General features: G+C 43.6%; 1 protein-coding gene across 1 annotated transcript in view; it reads left to right on the forward strand.

The window, feature by feature from the left end:
- The window catches only part of MNAT1 (MNAT1 component of CDK activating kinase), a 118,558-nt gene extending 95,052 nt beyond the window's left edge, over nucleotides 1-23,506 (forward strand). Inside the window, exon 8 of the mRNA XM_084207791.1 lies at nucleotides 22,321-23,506. Coding sequence (XP_084063917.1) covers nucleotides 22,321-22,441 — 121 coding nt within the window. The 3' untranslated portion in view covers nucleotides 22,442-23,506. The remainder of the gene's footprint in view (nucleotides 1-22,320) is intronic.
- Nucleotides 23,507-25,466: the final 1,960 nt, after the last annotated feature.

Consider the following 25,466-nt stretch of genomic DNA (forward strand, 5'->3'; position numbering starts at 1 on the left):
TTTCTTTTTTCCTTCTCTCATTGGTGCTTCTATTCATTACCTGAAAAATGGAAATATCTGATTTGAAATATCTGGGAAATACTTGGTACTTCCAGTAGAGAGAACCACACAAACTGGGGTGGCTGGGTGGAGGTGATACTGCAGGCTCCTGGTGTCTGCAAAGAGCACTGCATCCTCTATTTTGGGCTGCTTTGAAGGATGTTATTTGCAACAAATCCCAGAGTTTTTGTTGACTCATGACTTATATTTTGGTTTTATTCAGCATTTTTTTTTTTGTCCTTTGAGGGCTCCAGCAGCTGAACCAGCATCGTCTTACCACACGGCAGTTTCAGCTGAGCCTGGTGTTTGAAATGGCAACACTGCTAAATGTTTGTGCCTTGTTTTTAGAACACCATTTCAGCTGCCAGTTTCCTTGAGAAAGCAAAAACAATATGAAAAGCAAGAAATACAAATAAAGGAGAGGGTTTAAAATACCTCTGATGTAAAAAAAAAAAAAACAAACCCCAAAGCCAAAACCAAAACAAAACATGCAGAAGACATGCTAAATTTATCAGAATTTCTTGAAAAGTGACATCTAAACAAGCATGCATGTTCCTGGATTCCCTTCACCTTTTCTCCAGCCTGTACATAAACTCATTGATTAAATTCTCTCTTAATGAGCTGTTGCCAAAAATTTTGCTTTTCCTCTGATAAAAGGCTTGGGTGCTCCCAGAAGAATAGCTGCCACATGGTGAGGGTAGATACAGGGAAGGATGAAAATTCCCCAAAACTCTTCTTCCTGACAAAGTGGTGAAGAAACTGCAGTGGTACCATTAATTTTTCCAGGGAGAGGGTAGGATTTATGGTGCCAGGAGTCACTGCTTTGAGGGGATGATCTGTGTGCCCAGGAAAGCTGTCATTTCTGCTGGAGTTATTATATTAATGCATATGTTTGGGCATGCCTGTGTGTGTGTACGCAGATATTGTGATGGATCATTTTACATTTACAATGTGATAACTCCTTGCTGTTATTGCTGCTGTATTATTAGGTGTTCTGTAGGTCTGCTGTGAAGTGATTTTTTTCAGCAAGTACAGCTGAAGCTCAGTGTTTGCCCCAGAAAAGAGAAGGTAACACTCAGAGAACTCACTGCAGAAAACCAGGGTGAATTCTGAATTCCCCTACTCGATACTATTTTGTGTCTGTACCCACCTCCTTACCTCCAGAGGAAACCAGAGCTCAAGTTTTGTAAGTCAGGCACCATTATTTATGTTGTTTCCAGTATTAATGAATTTGTGTTGCTGTGTTTGTGTGACCTGTTCTTAGCTCCTGGCTGTGTGACCTTTGCTGTTAAGCTGGCTCTAGCTGGAAGAAGTAAGTGCTACATTAGTAAGTGCTACATAGATTGGTTTGAATCATTTATCCATTTCCCCAACCCACTCAGATTTTTTGACAGATGTACATTCTGCAATGGGTGAGTTTTATATTTTCTTTCAAATGGTAGATGAAAGTTGTTGAGAATCACTAGGATAAAATGAGATCCCTGCAGGGAAAATACCTCTTTGGATGATGAATCCCCATTTACACTTACTTCTTAAGATCTATCAGTATAAATCATGCTTTATTTTTTTTTTTTTCTTGCATAGCACTTATGAAAACTAATTAGAATATGAAAGTTTAAAAATTAATTACTGCCTGCTTTTATTGTAAAGCTAAAGGTGAGCTTGCACTTCTCATTGGGGTGTGTCACTGAGGGGTGTGTTAGTTCTTGGGGCAAAGAAATTTGAGATCAATATTACTTCAATCCATAGGTCAGTGTAGAATATTTTCAGTTGCAGTGCATTAAATGGACAGGTCATACAGAGGAAACCTTTTTGCTCCAGGGGGTTGAGGGGTGATAGTTCTGATGCAGGAGGATAGCCAACTCAGAAAGATGACCACAGGAATCCTCTGGAAATAATACCAGATTATTTTACTTAAAAAAATTGAATGGTTTCTGTACAGAAAATGAGGAGTTTGCCTTGATACAGATTTAACCTCCATAGAGAGTTACAGGAAAATCCTACAAAACCTGTGGTACAGTTTCTGTGTGGGGCTGTAACTGAGATGGCTTTTAGGGCAGCCCAGGCTCTCGTGTGCTCCAGCCCGTGCTGGAGTAGCACAGAGGTGGTCTAGGAAGAGCCAGCTCTGCTTTCCCTGTGGATTTTGCTCTTCCATGGCTCCAACTGGTAGAACCTTTGTAGTACAAGAAGTTCTCACTCACAAAGGGCATCAGGTTAGCCTTTAGTAGATTTATGTGCCATAATATTATTTAAGCCTTTGAAAACCTGCCCGGCGCTGGCGAGGCAGATAATGCAGTGCTTGTATGGGGCTACTTCAAAGTGAGCTCTGTGGAGTGCTGGCCCTGCTGCTGAGAGATCAATACAGTCCTGGGCTCCCTCCCTTCAATCACATCAACAGCCTGTCAGAGGTGATGCACTGCTCCACCAGCTCAATACAAACAGCAGCTTGATTCTGGTAGGAAAGAGATTTTATTGGAGCAAACCCCCTTTCTAACAGAGTGTTCGAGTGCCTTTGGTGTTTCACTTTAGAACAGGTCTGTGCCCAAAGAAAAGTGACATTTTCATCTGTGATGTGCTCTTCATTGCTGCTCAGAGACATAAAATCTGTGGGGTGTGGGTCCACAGAGACCTTGATGTTGTTTCTCAGTTGTGCATCCAGTGAGCGCTCCCAGTCCCTGGCTGCCACCTGGGAGAGCTGCATTACTGGTCTGGCTGCTTTTAAGAGCTGATTACGAGGAAAGGCATTTCAGTAGAGAAGTGTTTTCATTCCTGCATTACCCACCATGCTGCTTTGTGTTCACCTTTTAACTGGAGAACTGCATTAAGCACGTTGTGTGTGTCACCCTTCTCTCCTCTGCTGCCTTTAATGACGAGGTTTGTACATTGATGTACAGCAGATATCAAATTGGAGCTAATGGGAGGTGGGTTTGGGCAATTGACTTAGGATGCCAAAGAGTGGCATGACAATGCAATCTAGTGACATCACATTGAATGGTGTTTCACAGAGCACTAATATTTTATGTAGCTTTAAGATAAAAGCTTGGTTATATCACTCAATGCATAAACATGCATATACCTGTTTATGGCTGTATGTTAAAGCAGTGGCCCACACTTTTTCTTACATTTCTTGTTACAGCAAGGAGCTTATATGTCTTAATAGTACAAGAAATTAAGCAGTTGAAGAGCACAGAGCAGGAAAAAGACCTACTTTAATTTTCTACAGATGTTTCTGGCGATTGAAGACTAAAGGAGTCTCATAATGAAATAGCAAATTGCATGAAAGAGGTTAAACTTCAGTACAAAGTTAGGCTGCATTTTAATATTTCAGGGGAGTGTATACTAATAGAATAATCACTCACCTCTTGTCTTGCAGCTTTTGACTTGGCATAGCCACGGAACTTCCCTTTAAAACACAGTAATTTCTATATAAGTTGTTTGATCTGTCAAGTAGGTGTAGGAGCTTGTGTCAGACTTGAAGAAGAGAGCAGATTCAGCTCTGACAGATGATACAAATACAGTGAAGTTAATTGACTTTGCCAGGGGAGAAAATTCTTCCTCCCAATTATGTCAAATGCCAGACAACTTTGCAGAGGTGGGGAGAGGAACGTGCCTAAAGGACAATACTGACACTGCTTTTCTAGTAGGTGCTTGCTCTGCTTTATTTTTAACTTTTTTATTATTTAAGCTTTCAAGGATAAAATAATAAAATCCACTAGCTCAACTACCTCTTTATTTGAGGATTCTCAGACCTCATAAATCCATTGCCCCTCTGTGGTCCTCTAGGATTTTTTGCCTGGTTTGGAAAGATAAAAACTTGTGAAGCAGGGAAGTCCCTGGCTTCTTATTTTTCTGCCAGTGTTAGGTGCTCTGCTTCTTTGGCTTCATAGTGGCATAATTTAAACTCTGTCAGAATCAACAGGTTTCTGTCACATTCTAAGATTTTAGTATTTGGAAGGCAGAGGAGAGGACTGGGCTTTTGCCTTTGTTTGCTGGTCCCATGTCAGACCTATAGCCTGTCTTATATCTGAACCTCTGCAGTTCTGTGTTCCAGCACCACATGATTCTTTTACAGAAATTTCCTGTCAGTGGAGAAGGAGCCAGCGAAGCTGTCATGGTAGGGGTTATTGCTTGGAGGAATAAAACTTCCCTTTTTCTCCACACTAACACCTTTTCCCCTCTCAGCCCCATTTTTGTTTTCAAAATGGGGATTCATGGATTTTTCATGGATTTTTTCACTGCAACTCGTGATACGTGTTACTACCAAGAGATTATAAATAAAATAAATAATAAAAAGGGATTGATGTGCACAACTTTTTATTCTCTGTCACCTTCTTGTGAGGTTGTGATGGACAGCACTGCTGGGCAGGTCATGCACAACTCTTCAATTTTATTTCACAATGAAGGCAGAATCAGTTCAAATGTCCTTTTCTTTTGTGGCCCAAGTCTACTGTATATAACTGGCTTTCTTGTTCAGTAACTGTTACAGCTTTTTCAGGAATATGTTGGTAAATCTGACTGTATTGGTATTTTATGAGGTTGGGGTTTTTGGTTGTTTATTGCTGGGTTTTGCCCTACTAAAGTGCTTAGGAACATAATTGCAAGTCCATCTCTAGACACTGTACAACAGGTCAGAGGTGAGTGGAACAGTCCATATCTCAAATGGAGGATGCCATCTTTAAAAGAAAAAAAAGTTAAATAATATGCAATGGTAGCAAACTATCTCCCTTTTATTCCTCCTGCACTTGACTCTCTTCCTGCTAAATGTGGCAATACTGTCAAAACTTCTCATTCTTTTGGCTTCTCCCTGTCAGTATAACTGTTCCAGACCTTTCAGTAGCCAAGAAATCCACTCTGTTTGTGGGTTCCAAATTTTTACTCATCCTTGCATCTGGTTTTGTTGCCTTAAAGCCCAGATACTTTCAGATTGACACAATATTGATCACAGTTGTATTTGGTTAAATTTGAGGTTAGTTTACATGAGTCACTGATGAAATTGCATGTGACACTTTTTTGGACATCGGGAATTCATTATCTTTAAAATTATTTTTTGAGAAACTTTATTCAGCCACTAAATATACTTTTATTAAAACAAGCCCTTAGTGTGCATAATTGAGATTTGGAATCATGGTGTTTGTTTTTCAACATTTCTTGGAGTGTGCTTTCAGTTTAGCTAAACTAAACACCATTCTATTTAGGGCATAATTTTAAGAATATTTTTGTAATTCTGGCAGCAAATACTGTGACATTATAATTATGCCATAAGCATTCAATGTTTATCCATCATAAACTGGCTGTAATCCCAGTTCTGGAAAACAGCTTTCTTGTTGCTCTGGATTCTTCAAGTGAAGGGGCATTTTTGTCTGCAGAAATGATTTTTTAAGGAAAATCACCATTTGGGTTAGTTACATACTAAAAGAGAAATCTGTCTCCCCTCTAAAATCATAAATGATTTTTGAAGTTTTCTTGAAGGAAGTTCACTTTTAAGGACAAGCTGAACCAGCAGACACTGTTCAGAAACAGATCTTGCAGATATTAAAATATTGCACTCAGTGAAGCACCTAAATTTAAAAAGAGAACTGGTTAAACCAATACAGTCTAATGTTGTTAACACAGCTGTTAATTTGTGGGTTTGAAAGCCAAGCAGGACACAGTGGTTCCCCCCAGGAGTCAGTACTGGGAGCAGCACCCAGTTCTCTCCTGGCTGGCTGTGGAAGGAGTGCTCCCTCAGCAGCTTTGCAGGTGATGCAGAGCCCAGAGCTTGCCCCAGATGGTTGTGCTGCCCTTCAGAGGGACCTTGAGGCTGGAGAAATGTCACAGCAACCTCAGAGAAATGCAGGGTGCCGCACCTGGGCTGGGACAACCCCAAGAGCCAGCAGGGGCTGGAGGGCAGCTCTGTGGGGCAGCAGCCTGTCCTTGTGGGGGAGAAAAGCCACCAGGCCCCTGGGCTGTGCCAGGCAGGGTCACCAGGAGCTGTGGGCAGGTGGTGATGCTTCCCCTCTGCTCAGCACTGGGGAGGGACACGTCTGGAATGCTGGGTCCTGTCCTGGCATCCCTGGTGCCAGACATGGACATGCTGGAGCAAGTGGGGATTGGTGATACCTCTGGTTTTAGCTTTTCTGTTTTTCAGATTCTGTGCTGCTTTAGATTGTAGTTCTGAGCTTCATATGAGGGGATGCTGAGCTCTCTTCACAGAGCAGGGAGACAAAACAATTCCTTCTCTAGCTGGGGACCAAGGGCATGATCCAAATCTCAGGCCCAAGAACCTAAACAATGTGGACTGGAGAGAGAAAAACAAGAAGGATGGGACTTCATATTCTAAAGCTGTAATTGGACAATTAACTCCAATATGCAAATGGAGCAGAACTTATAAAAGTGAGAGACCCCGTGACTGGTTGTCCATTTTGTGACCATTTTGGTTCATCTTGGGTGCAGCCCTGGCTGGGCTCATGTGCTGCCCAAGGTGGATCCATTGAATCCTTTAAATAAATCCCTACCTTATTCTTTAGCTCTGTTGTATGAGATGAAACTGAGGGAACCTTCAATCTGGAGAATAAAAGGCTTGGAAGAATCTTGTTGATGTGTGAATACTGATGGAGGGCAGGGAGTGAAGGGGACAGAGCCAGGTGCTCCTCAGTGATCCCACTGAGAGGTCAAGGTATCGAGAACACAAATGGAAATACATGAATTTCCACTGGAATGCATTTGCTGCAAGGGAGGTTGAACCCTGGCACAGGTTGTCCAGGTAGTTTTTTGGAATGTTCTTCCTTGGAGATACTAAAACTTGACTGGATACAACCCTGGGCAACCTGCCTGAGCTGACCCTGCTGAGCAGGGAGGCTGGAGGGCTTCCTGTCCCTTCCAGTCTCAACCTTCTCAGTGTCACTGTCCTGCTCTGGTTGCATGGCAAGGTGAGATTTCACCAGATAATCTCAGCAACAAGATACGTAAAACAATATTTTAAAATAAAGAGATTATTTATTTCAAATGGATGACTTCTAGAGCAGAATCCACTAGGAAATGTCTTTTTTGTCTGCAGGCTGCCTTCATCATCTTAGTTCCTTTTCCCAGAGGTCTCAGAGGCTGCTCCACGGGTTTCTAAAGTGGGGTGTTGGGTGCTGAGGCTGGAGTTGCCATCAGGTGTGGGCTTGGCAGCATGAAATCAGTGGAGCTGCATTGGTGTGAGACATGATGAGTGCTCCAGCTGTGTCACTCTGAGACTTCAGAGGTGATCAAGTGTTAAACTGCCTTTCTGTTCCTCTATCCCCCTGCCAGTTGTGTTCTTTCACCACTGAGTTTAAACTCTGCAGGAAAAAATACTGAAGTACAAAGGTACATCTGCTCATAAAAGAGGAGCAAATTGTCAGTGTCCTGCTGCTCCCACTGGAACAGTCAGGCTGCCATGCACTCCCTTTCCTCCTCCTGCAAAAGGATGGTTGGGGTGGAGGGAGTGTGAGGATCACCCAGCTTTCCTTAGCTGTACTGTTGAACACCTTTCTCTAGCTCTTACTCAGGGTATGATACCGAGCTTGGATAATGCCAACCAGATAAAAATTCAATTGTCTGTAGCAAACATAGCAAATGGCATCACTTTGTTGTCACAAAGAGCAAAGTGTTTGTTGTGCCTTTGATCTCTAAAGTGCTCTGATGTGGTGAGGTCATGTTGAGGAAGCACTAACAGGCCTTTCCTTGAATTTTGTATTTAACTGGATGTAAAAGGGAGAAGGGAAAATGGAATTGAATGTGTGCTTATTGTGATAATTAGTTTCAGTCAACAATTAGCTCGCTTTTTGAAGTTCCTGCACAGGACTTGGTATTGGAATGGGACATTGGCAAATGACTTTATTAGTTTTCATTGAAAATTAATATGTCTGTCAGCTTTTCAGTGCTCATTTTACTCTTCAGATCAGTAAGACTGCTGGCTTCCCTTTCAAAACTAATTTTCTTTGTTGGTATATTTGCTTATGTGTCTTTAATCCTTCCAGTTACTGCTTTAGAAGATGTGGGAAGGGGAAGAACACTTGGTCCCTGAAGGTTGTTGTGAGCCAGTCACTGCTGGTATGAATGAAATATTTTCATACAGCATAAAACTTTATCTCAAAGAAAGTCTTGAGAAGTTAAAATAATGGTAAATGTTCTCTAGACTAACCCTTGCAAGGGCTAAATAGCCTGGCCTTGCTCCAGGAAGGCACTTAACAATGTGCTTAACTTTAAGCACATTGAATATTCTTCCTGGCATGAGTGAAAAATCAATGAGGCTGCTCACATGCTTAAAATAAGACATGTGCTTAAGTGTCTTTCTGGACCTCAGCCAGAGCATTCAGCCTGTGAGATGAGCTGAATTCTAACTGTGGGCAAAAGCCAGTAGTGTTTCATTTTGCTTGTCTTGTGCCTTTCTGAAGAATGCATTGATATTGTCTGTGTTTATTTTAATTGGCCTCCATTTCCCATCTAAGCCCTACCAACTCCAAGGCTCTGGGAGTGAAATAGATGTGCAACTTAGGGCTGTCAAACAGCTTGTCAGGGGTAGTACTTAGACTGTATATATTGCTCTAGAGCAGGAACTGAACTTCAGAAAAGCTGGGAAAAGATGAGGTGAAACACGATTGTTTTCTTTGGTAGCCAAGGTTTTAATATGGAGAGAAAATGAAGAGGAGAGAAGAGAAAGGCTGGTGACACGTCACACCTTTTCAGTTAACATAGTTGCTTCTTAGGAAACATTAAAGAATGCAGACAGATGCATTAATAATCTGCTGGCAGTGGCTGTAGCCTTGGCAAGTCAGCTTTCCTACCTACTATTGATTTTTCTGACTCTCAGGCAGCAATTTGCAGTGAGTGGCATGATCCCTTACCCTCAAAATGGGCAGGGAGAGGAGTTGTCACAGCCAAAATAATTTTTACTTTCTAACCAACCCCTCCTGTTTCTTCAACAGCATCTTTTCCTGCTTAGCTGACAATTTCCACTGCTGACAACTGTGAATGATAAAATATACTATATTTAAACACAAACAGCCTCCATGGCTAGAGGTGCAAAATAACCCTGCACGATGCACTGAGCTCTGTGCTGGCACCAGCCCCCCCTGGGAAGCACCCCTCAAGTGCTGTGAGTCTGGGGTGTCACTGCTTGGCAAGTGGAAATGCAGTGCAGCCATGGGCATCTCAGAGAAATCTTTGCTGTCAACAAACTGACACATCTGAGGAAGCAGAAATGTCACTGTCCCCCTGCTGCCTTTTGTTTTTCTGCCTTTAGACAGTGCTTGGCTTTTGCTTTCTCTCTCCGTGTTTGCAGCTTCCTCCTAACATCACCAGGGCAGGGGCACCTCTTTGTTTCCTTATGGATTTGATTTGTAGAGGATGAGAGAGAAACTTGGGGCAGTTGGAAAGAGAGTGGCCAGAGTAAAGGAAAATGGAGCACAGATTTTTTTTTTTTAGAGAGAGAAACTTGGGGCAGTTGGAAAGAGAGTGGCCAGAATAAAGGAAAATGGAGCATAGGTGTTCTTTAAAGGGTTAAATATATGAAACTAGAAACAAGCAGTTGAATTTTGTATGTAGCTACAAAAGTATTCCTGAAAATGCACCTCAGTGAGGGAGCAGCTGCCATTTTTACCAGATCTATCACACATTAGGTCTTGAGCAGTTTTGAATGAGTTTGTTTGTAGGTTGTTGTTTTTCTTTCAGCTGCAGAAATTTCTTTGCAGAAATGTATAGCACTCCAGGCTGGGTTTCAAGTTTGCTTCAAGGTAACTCACAGCCTATGTTTTTATTGTGTATTTGTCCTAGTGGCCATTTACTTCTTTAAACAGTGAATTTCTTTTCAATTACATAAAAGCTTAATAGAATTACCTGTCACATACAGAATTTCATCTGAATTGAGTAGGATGTGATTAAATGTTCAGAGTGTGTATTCACATTCTGGGATAGTTTAAATGGTGAAATAATGTGCACTAGGGATATCAGATCCAGAATTAGAGCTGGAAGAGTGGATGGAAAAGGGGATCTTAGAACTGTTTTGCTTTGAACTGTTTTCCCCTTAGCTTTTCTAAAATCCACCTCGAGGAGCTCTGTGAGTGGATCTATCTGCAGGTATCTTCAATGTGACAGAGCCTTCTGCCACCTAGTGTTACTGGGAGCTCTCCTCAGCAGGAGAATTTATTAAATGTCATTTTTAGGAGCAATCCCCACTGATTGCCAGGCACTTTCTGTGAATGTTTAAAAAGGCTCTTTCTGCACCAGTTTCAGGATCAGTTCAGTCAGTAGGCACAACTTCTTTGGAGACAGATTTTGGGGATGCATTTTGCAAGTTGACTTGAGTTGTTAACAAATAATCCATGGAGAATTTCAGCAGTTGTGGATGTCACTGCTCTGTAACAACTCTGTTGGTATTTTCCAAGTGAAAATAAGGGGTTCTGCCTAACTCTGCACACTCCTGTTGGATATCTGTGCTTTTGCTGTTTCAGGATATTGGATTAGACTGAAAGCAACTGAAAATTAATATTAATTCAACAGAAATCATATAAAAATGGTTCAATTTAGACACTTAACTCATTGTCTTTTTAGAAGAGTAAAATGAAGATCTCCTATCATCACTGCATTTTTCCCCTCTAGAAATTCTACCAAGGCACAATAGAGAAGGACAATAAAATCCAGAGAATTTCATCCAGATTTCACAATAGAATTGTTAAGCTGTTAAAACAGAAAAATAGCCTTAATGATGCTTTATATTTAAGCCAAATAATAACAGCTCCTACCATATGCTGACAGATAGGAGGAAATTGTCTAGAACTGAAGGAGTGGTTTTTTCCCCTTCATTCCCCTGTAAAAAATATTTTCAGGAGAACAGAGCAACTTTTCCCTCCTCCCCCACCCGGGAGCTGTGACTCCCCCATGCCAGTGGGGCTGTGCAGCTCCTTTGCAGGGGGGGTTTGAGAGCTCAGCCCAAAGGCTGCACCTGCCTGGGGCAGATGTTTCTCATCCTTCACCCATCCCTGGTGCTGAGGAGGAGCCTCTCCCCGAGCTCCTGCCCTCTTTGCTCCCTCCCACCTCTCCCAGGCCTTCCTGGGGAGCAAACGCCAGCCTGGCTGAGAGCTGTAAACCTGATCCCAGCATCAGCCTGAAATGCTGACCTGCCCAGCAGCAGCCAGAACCTCAGGAGGCTGAGGGGCTCCTGCATTAGAGCACAAGTCAGCTGCAAGGGAAATCCACCTGGTTTTCACCTTCTTTTGACCTGAACAATCTCATCTTCTTTAAATACTGTCATTCAAACTGCAATATTTGCTTTCAACAATTACACTTTGCACATTCTGCCTAAAGAAAATAACTTTGTGTTCTTATTATCTGAAATGAATAACCAAGAGTTCATAGTTTTTCATTTGAGATAATTATTAGGTTTGGCAACTTACTTATCTGATCAGTATCAGCAGCTAAAAACCCTCTAGAAATTCTTGTGCTATTTTGTTTGAGTCATATTAAACTGGAATTGCCATATGATGAATTCATTGCTACTCAGTCAGAACAGAGGATGCTGTGTCACAGTGAAAACAGAACTGACTTTCTGCCTGGGAAAACTATTTCAAAGCTGAGGTTATAACCACTTTCTCTGCCTTCATATGATTTTTCTCTGTAAGCAGTGATTTGGGGGCAAAGCCTGTTGCCATGCCTGATACATGAGTCACCCAGAGGCTCTGTTCTTCCCTGCTGGGACTAAACCAAGTCCTTGAATGCAAGAAAAACTGGAAAAGCATTGGGACACTTCATTTCCCAGCCTTGGGCATGAAATGCAGGTCCTTACCAGTGCTCCTGAGGCTAAAATACCTCCTGTGTGCTTGGAGCCACCCTGGACTCTGCAGTTGTGTCCTGAGCTAGTGGTGGCATCCCTGTGTCCATGGCAGGGGGTTGGAACTGGGTGATCTTTAATGTCTCTTCCATCCCAAATAATTTTATGATTCTGTGATACAATCACTGCTATCCTCCTCTGTTGCCTCAGAACGGAGCCTCAAGCAAAATGTGCTGAAAAGAGGGAGAAAAAAGTGTCTGTGCACCTGCAGCCTCCTTCTGTAGGTGTTCCTGACTGAGTGCTCTGTTCAGAAAGGGCTCCCTTTGCCTACAGATGCATAATTTACATGGAAGCTGGAGGAATCTCTTTCATGTAGCTATCCCAAAGCCCCAGTTCATCAATATGGATCTCTGGCTGTGTGCTGGGGGATTCATGGTGCTCAGTGGGGTGTGTGGAACATGTCAAAAAAGGCAGAGCAGGAGGGAATTTTTATCCTAAAAGAAGAGTTTGTGTGTCCAAAAGAACTGTCAGAATTAAAGCTGTGTTCTCCCTTCTTGCCTGCAGAAGGGATGCTGTAGTCTCAGAGTCCAGCCCAGGGAAGAAAAGGCACAGTGATGTCTTTAAAACTGAACTTGCCCTGTCCTTACATAAAAAAGATAAGTCTATGAAAACAGTTGTGACTTAGGTAGAAAATTACAGAACAGTGGTTAACTTCCTCAGAGTTATATTATATATTTCAATACATCCATGTTCTTCTTGTGCCCTTTGTCCTAAGCACAGTGTGTGGGAGGAAGAGTGGAGTTGGAGAACAGAGGGAAAGATGAAGAATTTGGAGACCAGTGTATGCCAGAACATTTCCCCAACACATCAAAAAGAGAGCTGCTGTGCAATTGCAGACATGGTGGCTTAATGGCTGTTTTACCCATTGAAAAGAAAAAAAAAAATCCAATATCACAGCTGAGAAAAGTCCCTTGTGTTCAATGACATCCTTCCTGGGGTCAAGTACAAGCAGAGCCTGATTTAGTCAGGGACTAACTGCAGCTGCAGCTCTGCAGTGCTGCAGTGCAATCCTCTCCAGCCCTGCAGCCCTGTGTGCAGTCTGGGCTCTGCAGTGTCCTTGTGCTCCGTGGGGCTGCTCAGTGTCACTGTGATATTTTCTGAAAAACCCCTTTGCCAGGATTTCTTCTCCTGGGAAGATGAGAAGCCTCAGAGGAAAAACAATATTATCTCATTTGCTTCTCCCTGTTTGGCTGCTTCAGAACGTGGCTGGAGATTGCTTACAACAGGTGCATGTTTGATTGGTTCCATGGGAATTGTTTTTACTTAATGACCAATCACCATCAGCTGTGTCAGACTCTGAGGACTCAGTCAAAAGTTTTTCATTATCATTCTCAGTAACCTGTCTGTATCCTTTCTTTAGTAGAGTTTATAGTATAGCATAATGTAATATAATGTAGTATAATGTGATATGATGTGATATGATGTGATACATGATATGATATGTTATTATATGAAAAATATAATATAATATAATATAATATAATATAATATAATATAATATAATATAATATAATATAATATAATATAATATAATATAATATAATATAATATAATATAATATAATATAATATAATATAATATAATATAATATAATATAATATAATATAATATAATATAATATAATATAATATAATATAATATAATGCCTTCCAAGAACATGGAGTCAGATTCACTCATCTCTCACCTCGTCCTGGTGACCCCAGCAAATCCCACAGCTCAGGGCTGCTCAGCTGCTGCCTTTGCAGCTGTTGGGGTCTCGGTGCTATGGTGCCCAGTGGGTGGGAAGAATGATGCACAGAACTTCATGATATTACAAGGTTAATTAATTACTTCATTATACTATATTACAGAATATTACACTATCACTAACTCACTCTACTGTCTGCAGACTGACAGTCCACACAGCTTGGACCTGATGGGGTAATTAACATAAACAATCTCTCCCAGAATCCAATTACTAAATTCTTTCAGGTAAACAACCTTCCCAACACACTCCACCATGTGCAAACACAAAGAGATAAGAATTATTTTGATCATTCTTCTCTGTGTGCAGAGGGCGCGTGAATACCACGCTGGAGCACTTTCTGTGGGGGCTGATTGATTTAGTGGATGTGGAAGTGCAGAGCTGGAAATGTGAGTGAGGGAGAAGGCCTTGGTGCTGGGCTGGGTGTTGAGAGCACAGACAGCTGGGGGGTGACCTCGGCATGGTGACAAATGGGGGACCAGGTGCCCCCGCTCATCCCAGCCCCTCTGCAGTTACGGAAGTCGCTGGCGCTGAAGGAAGGCTTCCTGTGAGCAAGGCTTCTAGAAATAAACACTGACCTCTTGTAACAGCTGAGTGCATGGGGGTGAGGAATCCAAGCAGCTCTCTGGGAAGGAGTTGAAGCAGAAATCCTTGCAGTTTAAAGGGAAAAGAAAAGGAATTAATCCGAGTGGTAGTGGCTGTGCGTGTTTTGGAGCTGGCAGGAATGTGTGGTGTGGAGATGCGTGGGTGAGCAACAAGAAGGAAAATGTTTACACAGCACAGTCAGTGATGGCTCTTCTCTGACATGTGTGGAGCCATCAGACAAGTAAATATTTTACTAGGAGGAAAGTGGGATGTGAGGAAGCCCCCCAACAATCAAAGAAGAGAAGCCAACATAGAATTTGTATAAAATATCCTTTATAGACCTGAAACACGTGACCAAAAAGAACTTGTATAGCCTTTAGTTTTCCTTTGCTTGCAAAGGATCTGTGTATTTGTAGGTTCTGCTTTCCATTTCCTGTTTTTATTTTAAAATAGGCAGTTGTGTGCTAAAATGAGGAGAACTTTCAGATAATCCTTGTCTTGAATCCACCCTGGAGCAGCACAGAAACCTGTAACCCATGTTGCCTCAGACCTGCTAGGACATGCCTCCTTTCCCTAAGGGTTCCTTAGTGGGGCTGTGATGTCCTTTAGCAGCTTCAGGGCTGTTTGTTTTTCTTTTCAACTAAAAAATCCCCAACAAACAAGATGACCTCTGTCATCACTTTAACTTTTGAAACTGTGTTCAAGATTTCCCACATTAGCTCAGAATCACTGAGTGCTCCAAAGACAGCATTGGCTGCTCTCTTGCACTGGTATTCACATTTTCTAAGGCTGGAACTGTTATACCTTGTCTGAAGTGATGCTGCCTGATCAAATGTTAAGCTGATTAAATGGAGCATTTGATGATTATCAAAAGGAATATGCAGACACCCACTGTGAATTGTGGGCTCATATGAGGGGCAAAATGTGTTTCTCAAACATGCACTGGATTTACACATGGGAATTCTTGTTGAATGTGAATCTCTAGCTTGGATAAGTCCTCAGTGAAAAGAGGAGGTTTATTTAACTTGTTAACACTTGTAACATCTCCAGGTGTAATTGCATTTACAGTTCCTTTTGAAGATGGAAATAGGTCAGCTTGCACCATTGAAGGGGTTTATGTCCCATTTCAAAGTAGTTTTTATTTCTGCAGGTTACAGTGCTTTAAGTTGATAGTCTCAAAGTCTGTGGTCCATTGTACTTGGAGTTTCTAGACTTTTCTACATGAAGTAGCTGTATTGAGGTGGTGCCTTCTCGGGTAGGGCCCTGCAGTGGGACTGGAATTGTCCAAACCTCATTTTTTTGGCAGCGCCTGCAGGTCCTGGCCCAGGGCTGCATCCAGCCTGCAGCGGAGGAAATGTGCAAAATGCATATCAGGGCAGAGGAGTACAAAGCTTCCTTTATTCTATAAAACCTTTTTCATCATTAGTTTCCTGTCTTTACACTTTAAAACATCCACTTCTTTTAAAATTATATCAGTTTCTGGGAGGCGGAAGGCATTGCTCCTTTTCCTTTGATCTCAATTTCCCTGTAGCTTTTCATCTTTCCTCAAGGCAACAGCACTGGCTTCTCAGTTACTCCAAAAGCAAATGTTTATGTGTTAAATAAATGCAAGTACCTGAGTCTGGTCTCACATCTATTTAAAAACCAGGGCAGCAGTAGAATTGCAGTGCTGGGAAAATGCTGGAGAACCAGGTGCTCTCTAAAACTTTCCTTCCTTTAAAACTCTTTTTCTGCCAGTAGAAGAGCTGGGTTTTTTATGAGGAGCACTGAAGGTGTATTTTGAGGTAGCTGTCATAAAGAACTTTCCCTCCATTCCTCTCCCCAATGGATTAGCTTTTCAGTGGAAATGGTTGCTCTCTGGGCTCTGGATTTCATCACAAAAAGAGGAAGTTTTTAGGGAAAGTAGTATGGGAAAATCTGATTCTGTTCTCTTCCCCCACCCTGGAGGGCTTCTGTGACTTTGGGTCTTTGCTTTTAAAGGGTTTTTCTACTCCAAGGTTCAAGACTGCAGTCACCAGTTCAGAGGTAATCTGTATCAAATTCTCTGAGATGGGTCATGAGATTTATCTTACAGGTCATGGAGGGGTTTCACCATTAACAGAGGAAACAGTTTATGTGAAACATCAAATTAAAGTGCTGCAGTTTTTACATGAAACCCTCAGAAATTCCTTTGTTGGTCACTGCAGCAGCTGACTGGGAGAGAGCTCTGGGCCCCAGGGTGTTGCTGGGTCACTGTTGCAGCAGGACACTGGTGGCTTTGGGGTTCCAGGATCCAAAAGCTTTGCCCTTTATATAAAGGACATTATATGGGGGAAAAGAGGGGGGAATAACTCAGCACTAATTTCTACCTTTGGAGTCAGAACTGGCTTTATCAGCAACAGCTGTTTCACACCTAATATCACATTTTCAGGCTTTTTTTTTTTTTGTCTCTTTCAGTGTCTGGTAGCAGAACTGTGTCCTGTTCCATCTTAGCTGAGGTGTGCTGTGGCAGACCTGCTTTGTTTTCATTTTAAAGTACTTTGTTTCACCACACACAGTTTGCACACACTCTTGCCCCGAGAAAGCTCTGACAGTGTTTGAAACAAATTGCTGTTTAGAAAAAGCAGATGGAAGAGGTTAAAAAGAAGCACTAGGAGTCCAATATTTCTTCTACTGATTTGCTGGGCTGGGGCATTTCCTGTCTTTTCTACTGGGAAAGTTTATTTCTGGTAGAACAGAGTCCTTCACTCAGAAAACCTAAAAGTTCTAGGAGCTTAAACTCATAATTATATATTTTTTGTAATCCTTAACTGTAACAAAAAGAGATCCATTAGAGACAGAAGGCATCTGCTTTTGCAGAATTTATTGCAAGATGAAGGCACTGAATTTCCTTGCTGGAAATCAGAATTGTGATGAGTTAGCAATGGTTCTGCAGCAGGTTCCTGGGGCAGGGGTGAGTGAAATGGGCTGAGCAAATCTGTGGCATGGAGAAGGGTCTGGCATTCATCTGACACCTCAGAGAGCACTTTCTGCTCACTGAGACCTCAGAAAGCAGCACAGAGTTATTCATAATAACAAACCAGCCTAAGCTGAATGTGCACAGCACTGCTGTCTGCAGGTGGGATTGCTGGGGCTGCAGGGGCAGTGCCTGTGCTGGATCCCTTGTCTTGGGCAGGTTTTTAGTAGCCAAAACTCTGTTGTGCTATTGAGAGTGACTTTTCTTTGTAGCCCTGCACTGTGGGCTGTGTTCAGCCCATAAAGTGCCATAATCTGGGTGAAAATGTATTTTCTTTCTATCTCTCTATTTGGACCTCATCATGCTTAGCCCTGTTTGATATCCACACTGATTGCTGCCACTGTGTACAGAGAAGCATTGAAAAAATCCCAAACAAATGACAGAACTCCTTCAGTGACTGCACCTGTGAAATAGATTTTCTCCCATTTAGTCTGTGTGGTCTGGAGGGTGGAGGAGAGGAGTGGCAGGTGGCAGGGCTGGCACTGTGACCTCAGGCCAGGAGGGATTGGCTTGGGCTCACGAGGAGCCCTTGCTGAGCTCATGGCTGCCTTAAACTTGAATTCTGTGTCAGAACAGGCTGGGATTCAGCAGAAACTTCTGATACCAGTCACAGCTGGTGGGTTTAACATCTAAATACAATCATACTGCCCAAAAATGGATGGAAAATTGTTTGTTTGTTTGTTTGTTAATTTGAGGATGGGGCTTGTAGCTACTCCCTGGAAGGATGAATTGCTATTCTGGGTTTGAGTAGCAGCTTTGTGCCTTGTGTTTTTGCCCTACCTTAGTCATATTAGTCTGAGAGAGAGAGAATCACACCATGTTTGAATATCACCAATGCATTTCCTGGGGCTGTTTAATGGAGGACAGCAAAGGGCTTGGCTCATTTTATAAACAAATTCTGTTTGGCTGCACGGACCGACTGTGGTAGAGCTGACTGTTCAAAGGAAAACAGAGCTGAGCAGGGGAGCTCAGTCTGTACCTGCTCAGGGATGGAGAGGAACCCAGGCCACACATTCCTCAGCAGAAGCCAGGCCAGACACAGCCCAGTTCCTTCTGTGCCTCTGTCCTCTGATGAGACCCAGTCCCTGCAGCTCCCTCTGAGTAACACAGCAATAGCTCATCCTAGGGATTGGTTAATCCAGTGAAAAGCTGTCTCCAGAAAGGCTCAGGAATGTGGCAGCCTATGCTACTGCCTTCCTAATGCTTCACAGTCTTCCAGACTGGAGTATTTTGCTTGCTTTATGCAACCACTATTTATTATTTAAATGATGAATCTGGAAAATTTCCCAGATCTAATGTCTGCCCCATTACTTTGTCTTGGATACTGCAGATAATCAGATGAGCAGTAAATCTACTGTGTAGAATAGAATTAAATAATTTCTTTTTTTTTTTCCCCTGTCAAACAACTTGTGAATTATTTTTCTTTTCTTCACTCCCATAAAATACCTAATAGGTAAAAAAAAATCTGTATGCCACATATACAATTATTCCTTATGTATCTCTAGGTGATGCATCTGCAGAAACCTCCCTGGGAGTGTATTTATCTCAGGTAGCAGGAAAGATTGTGTGAAATAATCCCTAGCACTGGTACGTTCAGTTGGATGGGTGAAGGGACATACTATGGGGTGGTTTGGGTTGTTGGTTTATATTTGATTATTTTTCTTTGTTTAGGTGAGGGGTTTTAGCTTTGTTTAGTTTCTGGTTGGTGTTTATTTTAGCCAGGTTTGATTGTGCTGTTTCTCCATTCTCTCTGATTGTTTTTGACGTCTCTCCTGAATTTCCCTGCAACAAGACCACCCTGCTGAGCAGTGAGGGGATGTTTTCCAGTGGCCCTGGGTGTTGCTGAGCTGCTCTTGGGTGCTCTGGCTCTCAGAAGCAGCAGTGCCAGGGGCACTGGGGCTCCTGGGGAGGCACAGGGGGGTCACATCTGCTGCCACACTGAGCCCACGTAGCTCTCCACAGTTCCTGTCCTGTCCTGGTGAAGTGGTTGTGACACAGCCTTGGGAAAAGAGAAAACACGAAGAAAACCCCTCCCAGGAACAACCAACTTGATTCTGAGCCTCCAGAATGAGTGTGAATTACACCTCTTTCCTTGAAAACAGGAGGGGCTTTTTGGGGTTTTTTTTCCTCCCACCCCCTCCATGGTGATGAGAAACTGAAGGTCAGGAATGAGCCCCCCAAGGCTCATGAAGAACAAAATATGATGTGTTTGAGCTGATGTGAAAGCTTAATGGGGAAGATCAACATCCAAAGGCTGCAGCCAAGGAAAGGGGGCTTGTTTGGGCACAGCCTGAAGCAGAGCATAGGCATTGCTGGGAATGGGAAGTGTGAAATGGTGGGGCAGGGAACACACAGCCCTTTAGCCCCACTCAAAAATAATAGTGCAGGCTTTTTTTAACTTCAGAGTTTAGTCTGCCCTCAGTAAAAACAAGTTACATTAAAAAACGGTGCACCAGAAAAAGCAAACCTCTTTTTCCTGGTCTCTGCTTATAAGATTTACAGGTACTTAAAATAAACCTATGAAAAACAGACCCAGTGTGCTGGAATTTGCTAACTAGTGAGAGCAATTACCTCCAGGTCCCAAGACCTAACGGAGCTGGGCTTTTTGGAAATAAAACTTGGCAAGCCCTTCTTCCTGCTGCTGTTGTAAAGGTGTACATGAAAAGATGTGCTGACCTCTGCCAGAAACCCCAGGAATCCAGTTCAGAGAGATTCTCCTGTGGAGGGGATGGCTGGAATCAGGCAGCACAGATGGGGACCGGTGTGGAAAAGGCAGCTAAAACCATTCGCTTCTCATTGTGTGGCTTCAGCGTGGCAGATTCTTTGCAATTGCCTGGTGTACCACAGTAATTAAATGGGTCAAGAGCAGTAAGTTCAGATACTTAACAAGAAAATAAAGACCTCACTTGACAGCCAGCAGCAGGCTGTGCTTGTTTCACAGGAGTAAGGAGAATTAGGGCAGGTTGTGCTGTAAAAGTCGATGGGAGCCTTTTTGGCAATGATTTTGTGTTGCTTCAGAGATCACCTCCCAATTAACTACAAGTGCTGCAGTGGCTGGAAGTCAGGTTGTCTTATGAAACTAAAGCTCCAATTTCAGATGTCCTAGAAAAAGGGAAACAATAGACTCTGTTTTTCTCCTTTCAGTGATATAGAAGTAAGGGAAGATAAGAAAAGTAATGAGAAAGACACAACCAACCTTTGTTAATATTGAAATGTAAAATACTCTCGTTTTCACTGGACTATTTCATGCATGAGGGGAAAATGAAGTTGTGCAATGAAAAAAATATGATAGAAGAGAAATCCAAGATGGGAACTGATTTTTATAAGACTTTCTGTTTTGGAGGGTAGAGGTAGTTTCACACCAGCATTTTGAAGGAAATTACTTGTTGTTGTCAGTGCCCCTCATTCCTAGCTGGGGAAAGGAGCTCCTGTTTCCCACAGCAGTTTTAAAAGTCCTTTGAGAAGGATGAGATCTTCCTCTTAAAATATTAAGGGACACGTAACAAGAATCTTATTAAAAAAAAATTAAAACCCATAAAATGTGTTCTGCCACAAACCAGGAGCTCTCTGCAGACCACCTCCCCTTGCAAATTAAGAGATGGGACCAGCTTTGTTGCTGTGTTTGTAGATTCTTTTGGACTGAGCACTTTTTAAAAGGGTTTATTTTATTATTACTTTGTGCTCTCCTGCCTGAGTCTGTGCTGATGGGAACCAATGTCTGGCACTGAGGGCCAGGTTCTGTCACAGCTTGGTACAAAACACCTCAACTCCGTCACAGGAGGTAAATTCAGTCTCAGCTTCAGCATCTCACCAAGAATCCCTCAGAAACATTGCTCATGTCTGTGCATTGTGGTTATTAGGTGCAAGAAATACAGTTTTTAAAAGTGTAATTAATCATTTCTCAGTAATCTCTTTTTCTATGCTTTTATGGCATCAATGGGTATGACTGTTTATTATGTCTTACCTATAAAATCTGACCTGTTTTATATACTCTTTATGGAAACAGTGTACAGTCATAAATTAAAAGATGCAACTGTTTTGGATATTTTACTGGTGGTCCTGTATTTTCCTGCCAAAAGTGCAGCTGTTTTAGGTTTCTTGGGATAACATTATAAAAGGCTGTGTGCGTTTTGCAAGTTTATGCTTGGATTGCCAAGCCAGAGGTGGAATGACTCAACCTTCCCAGGAGCAACATGTACCAAGTGAGGAATCAAAACAGCGGCTGAAGCGCCCCTGTGGAGAGCACTTGGTGTTTATGGGGCTGTGTCTGATGGTCAGGATGGGAGATGGTTCTCGTGCTGCTCCTGCTGGGCTCTGGATCCGCCTGTTTGATGGGGTTTTGGTGCAGAACTGGGAGAGAATCTGTCTTGTCTCATGGGGTGCAAGAGCTGTGGGGTTACAGTGTGAGATGAAGCCATCCTTTAGCAGGAGCCCTTCGTGTGTGGCTGGGGTGGAGCCCTTGGAAGGAGCCAAGGGGAGCCAAGGGTGGCAGTGCCAGCACAGGCAGCGTGTTTGTGCTTCCATGTCAGCCCCTCCTTCCATGTCAGCTCATGTTTCCACGTCAACGCTCCAGGTTTGGGGTAGAATTAGATGGCTCTGCAATTGGGTGATGATGATTAATTAATGGGGAAGTTTAGAACCTTCTTTAGCCAAAGTGATGGTGGCCTCCCACAGATCTAATTCCCAGAGTCACTGGGCTCCAGGCATAGGTGGCAAGCAAAGGAAGCTCAGCCCTGTGGTCATCAGAGCAACCAGCACAGTCAGCCTGGGGGAGTGTGTGGCATTAAATGGCAGAGCTGAAACCCTCCTGTTCCTGGGGGAGTGCAGGAAAGCTTCTGGTGGTGTCCTTATCTTGGCAGGACCTGTGGGAGTGGGGACATGAGCCACCCCCAGAGTGAGCACAGAGAACACAAACCCCTGGGTGCCCTTAGCCCTGTGCCACCGGGGCAGCCTGGCCGAAGGTGTGTCATTGCTTTAACTCACACAGGTTTTGTTCTGATGTGGGCAGTGGGCAGCTCCATCCCCTTGCTTTCTCCTACAAAGTTCTCTCGAGCTCGCTGTCCTGTGACCTCCAGGGGTGTTTGATGTGTTTGCTCTGCTCTGACATGACGCTGCTCTTTGCTGCAGGTACCTCACCCACGTTCGAGCCGCCTCCCCGCAGGACCTGGCTGGGGGCTACACGTCCTCCCTGGCTTGTCACCGGGCCCTGCAGGACGCTTTCAGCGGGCTCTTCTGGCACCCCAGTTAGCCCGGGAGCAGCAGCCTGTGACCAAGGGACACCCAGCGGGGCGAGGAGCGACCCAAGGCAGCGAAGGCGGGGCAGGATCGCCGCCGCCTGCACCGGCCGGGCTGCGCTCACTGCTCTGTGCCCCCCTCTGCTGCAAACCCGGCTGTATTCAAGTGTTAAAGGGAAAAACCAAACCCCCTCTGCACCAGAGCTTTGTAAAATGGTAGATACATTCTTGTGGAGGGGGAAACTCGTTAGTCATGTGGCACTTTGCTGAGGGAGGCTGAAGCAATAAGCCACATCTAATGGAAGATGTGAATAACTGAGCTGTGTACGTTTGAGGCTTAAAGAAATACACTTGTAAATTTTTTTTTTAAATAAAGCCAGACTTTAATAAAGTTTGTGGTTTTACTCTTATTGCAGGGTTTTATTTGCACAAGCATTTAAATGCCATTTTGATTATAACATTTAGTGTCAATATTCAAGCCTGCATTTTCTTCCCATAAAACTAGTTTTCCCAGTTTAGACAAGTGGGTTTTTCCTCCTGCCAGCTGGATGAGACAAGAAACTCTGGAAATATGCTGACACAGCTCATGTGTGGGATCCTTCCTCTGTGTGTCACTTGGTTCTTACCTTTGCTTGGAAAAAAAGCTTTAGCTCAAGGTCTTTCAGCTGAGGTGCTCTAGAAGCGATCTAAGAAATGTCAATACAAGGCTGAGTCACTGAAGTAGTCACAATTGTGGGGTTCCTTTTTGGGGTTTGTTCATTTTGCTTTTGTAAGTTTGCTTTTTCCTATTTATCTCCATTTGCAACTTTTCTGTCATAAACTCAGGAGTTTCTTTAGGTGGGAACATCTCTTTGGCTTTGGGGATGATCCCTGGCACCTGATGTGATCCTTTTTGTATTCCTTGCCTGCTCCTTGTGATGGAGCCTTGACCAAGTGCAGGAGGTGGGAAGCTGCTCAGGACAGCCACCTTGGGCCATGTTTTACAGGCCACCTGCTCATAGCTGCTGAATCCTGCTCTGAGGAGTGCACTGGATGGATGTATTTTTTCTATGCTGTAATAAAGAGATGAATGAGATCTATTCCAGACTTGGTGTTTGCTTTTTAAAGAAAATGGGGGGGAGATGGCAAAATTTCCATTGCCCTTTGAAATCCCCTTAGTCGTGCCCAGAAGAGCTGCTGACAAGGAATGTTGCAGAAGGCAGAGGTAAGGAGATCAGATCCTTCCTTTCTCCCCTCTCCCAGGCTTACCCCAACTGGCAAAGATGCACCCAACCAATGATCTCTTCATATTCACTTTGTAAAGCCCCAGGTCATGCCCTAATGAATGCAGAACTGCATATGCATATAAATATTTATCATTTTAATACACCCATTAACTTGTGTGTAGCTTGGCTGTTATTTATTATGTCATTTCTTGTACACAGAACTGGCAACTGCACAGAAAGCTGGAAAAGCCCTGGTTATGAGCACAGTGATGTATCTGCTAGACTGGTATTTGAACTGAAGCTATACTGTTGGAATAACACTGGCATTCAGACCTTCAGGGAAAAAAAATTTACCAGTTCAAATCCTTCCCTGCCCTGGGACACTGTAGTGAAAATCAGTTATGTATTTTACAGGCTTGGCCCAGAAATGGTGATCAAAGCCTGGTTTGGGCTGGTGCAGTGATGCCAAAACCTAAAGTGGGTCTGTGGAGCAATGTGAAGTTACAGTGACCTGCAGTCTGTCAGGCAGGAATCCCAGGGTAGCTGCACCATTCCAGAGTGGTGGAGTGAGTGCCTTATCACTCCAGCAGTGTTTGTGGGGGGCCCTGGAGAACAGGAGCTGCCTTCACATGTTTAAGGAAAGGGGGAGGGCAGCAGCTGGAGAGCAGCAGAGGTGTCAGGAAACGGGACAGGCAGTGGAGCAGCAGCAGGGCTGGGGCAGAATCCCAGCACAGCACTCAGGCTGGAGCTGCAGGGACTGAGCAGGAGTGCTGGGGCTCGGTGCAGGCCAGGGAGGGATCAGGATACCGGGGTGAGTCAGGACAGCCTCCCTGGGGATGGATAAACGAGATCCTGCAGGAGCCCGGCTGCGCGGCCAAAGGCCGTCACACGGAGCCACCAGCAAAACAAATCCGTGGCCCTTGGTGGTGTTTGGGTGAGAACCAAAAATGCAGCAGGCTGCAAGCTCAGGGCTGGGGCCACAGCAGCAGGGCCAGGAGGGTGACAGACATCTGGTTGCTGGGCGTGAGCTCAGAGCCTGGGCTGAGGGAAAATATCTGAAACTGAGAGGGCGAGCCGAGTTCTCCGGCCAAATAAACTATTTGTGGTTGACATTGCCCAACAATAGTTTGGATGGGTAAGAAAAGGAAATCAAAGGCAGAGGCTTTTCAAATCCCTGCAGAATACAAGCAGCCAGCCAGAAAGATCATCCAGGGACTGCAGCAGGGGAGCAGGCAGAGGTGGGGAGAGCTGGGAGAGGGCAGAGGCCCAAAAGCCACGGGAGGACACGGTTCCAGGAGGACAGAACTGTTTTTCAGGTGCTGGTTTCAGCCTGGAACTGCAATGAGAGCATGAACTTCATCTGCAAACATGCAAAAGACATTAAAGTCTCTCTGGCTCTAACCATGGGCAAACACAAAGTCAGGAGTCAAGTAATCCCTAACTAAATCTTGGTGTTAAAAAGAATTTTTTACTCAAAACCTCAGGATGTTGGGCTATTTAGCCCTTTTGGTATCTCAGGTTAAGCTTTTGAAAGGTTACCTTGCTTACACAAGAGCTGTTTGTGCATCTGCTAACCATAATCCAATATTCTGAAACCAAAACACATCTGTCAGGGAGAATCCAGGGCAGGGGTTGTATCAGTCACCTTCCTAGACCTGACAAGACATGAAAGTCTATTCTCCCCACAACTTGCACATTATCAAAATGCTACAGCAGAAAACTACCCCAGGCCCTGCCACTGAGTTTGCACAGGGCATGAAACAACAGAGAGCAGGGAAGTACCAAAACACATTTATTATAAGAGAATAAAGTTTTAATTTTTTGTAGTAGCAGT

Source organism: Fringilla coelebs (assembly GCF_963513975.1).
Source record: "Fringilla coelebs genome assembly, chromosome: 6".
NCBI classification, from domain to species: domain Eukaryota; kingdom Metazoa; phylum Chordata; class Aves; order Passeriformes; family Fringillidae; genus Fringilla; species Fringilla coelebs.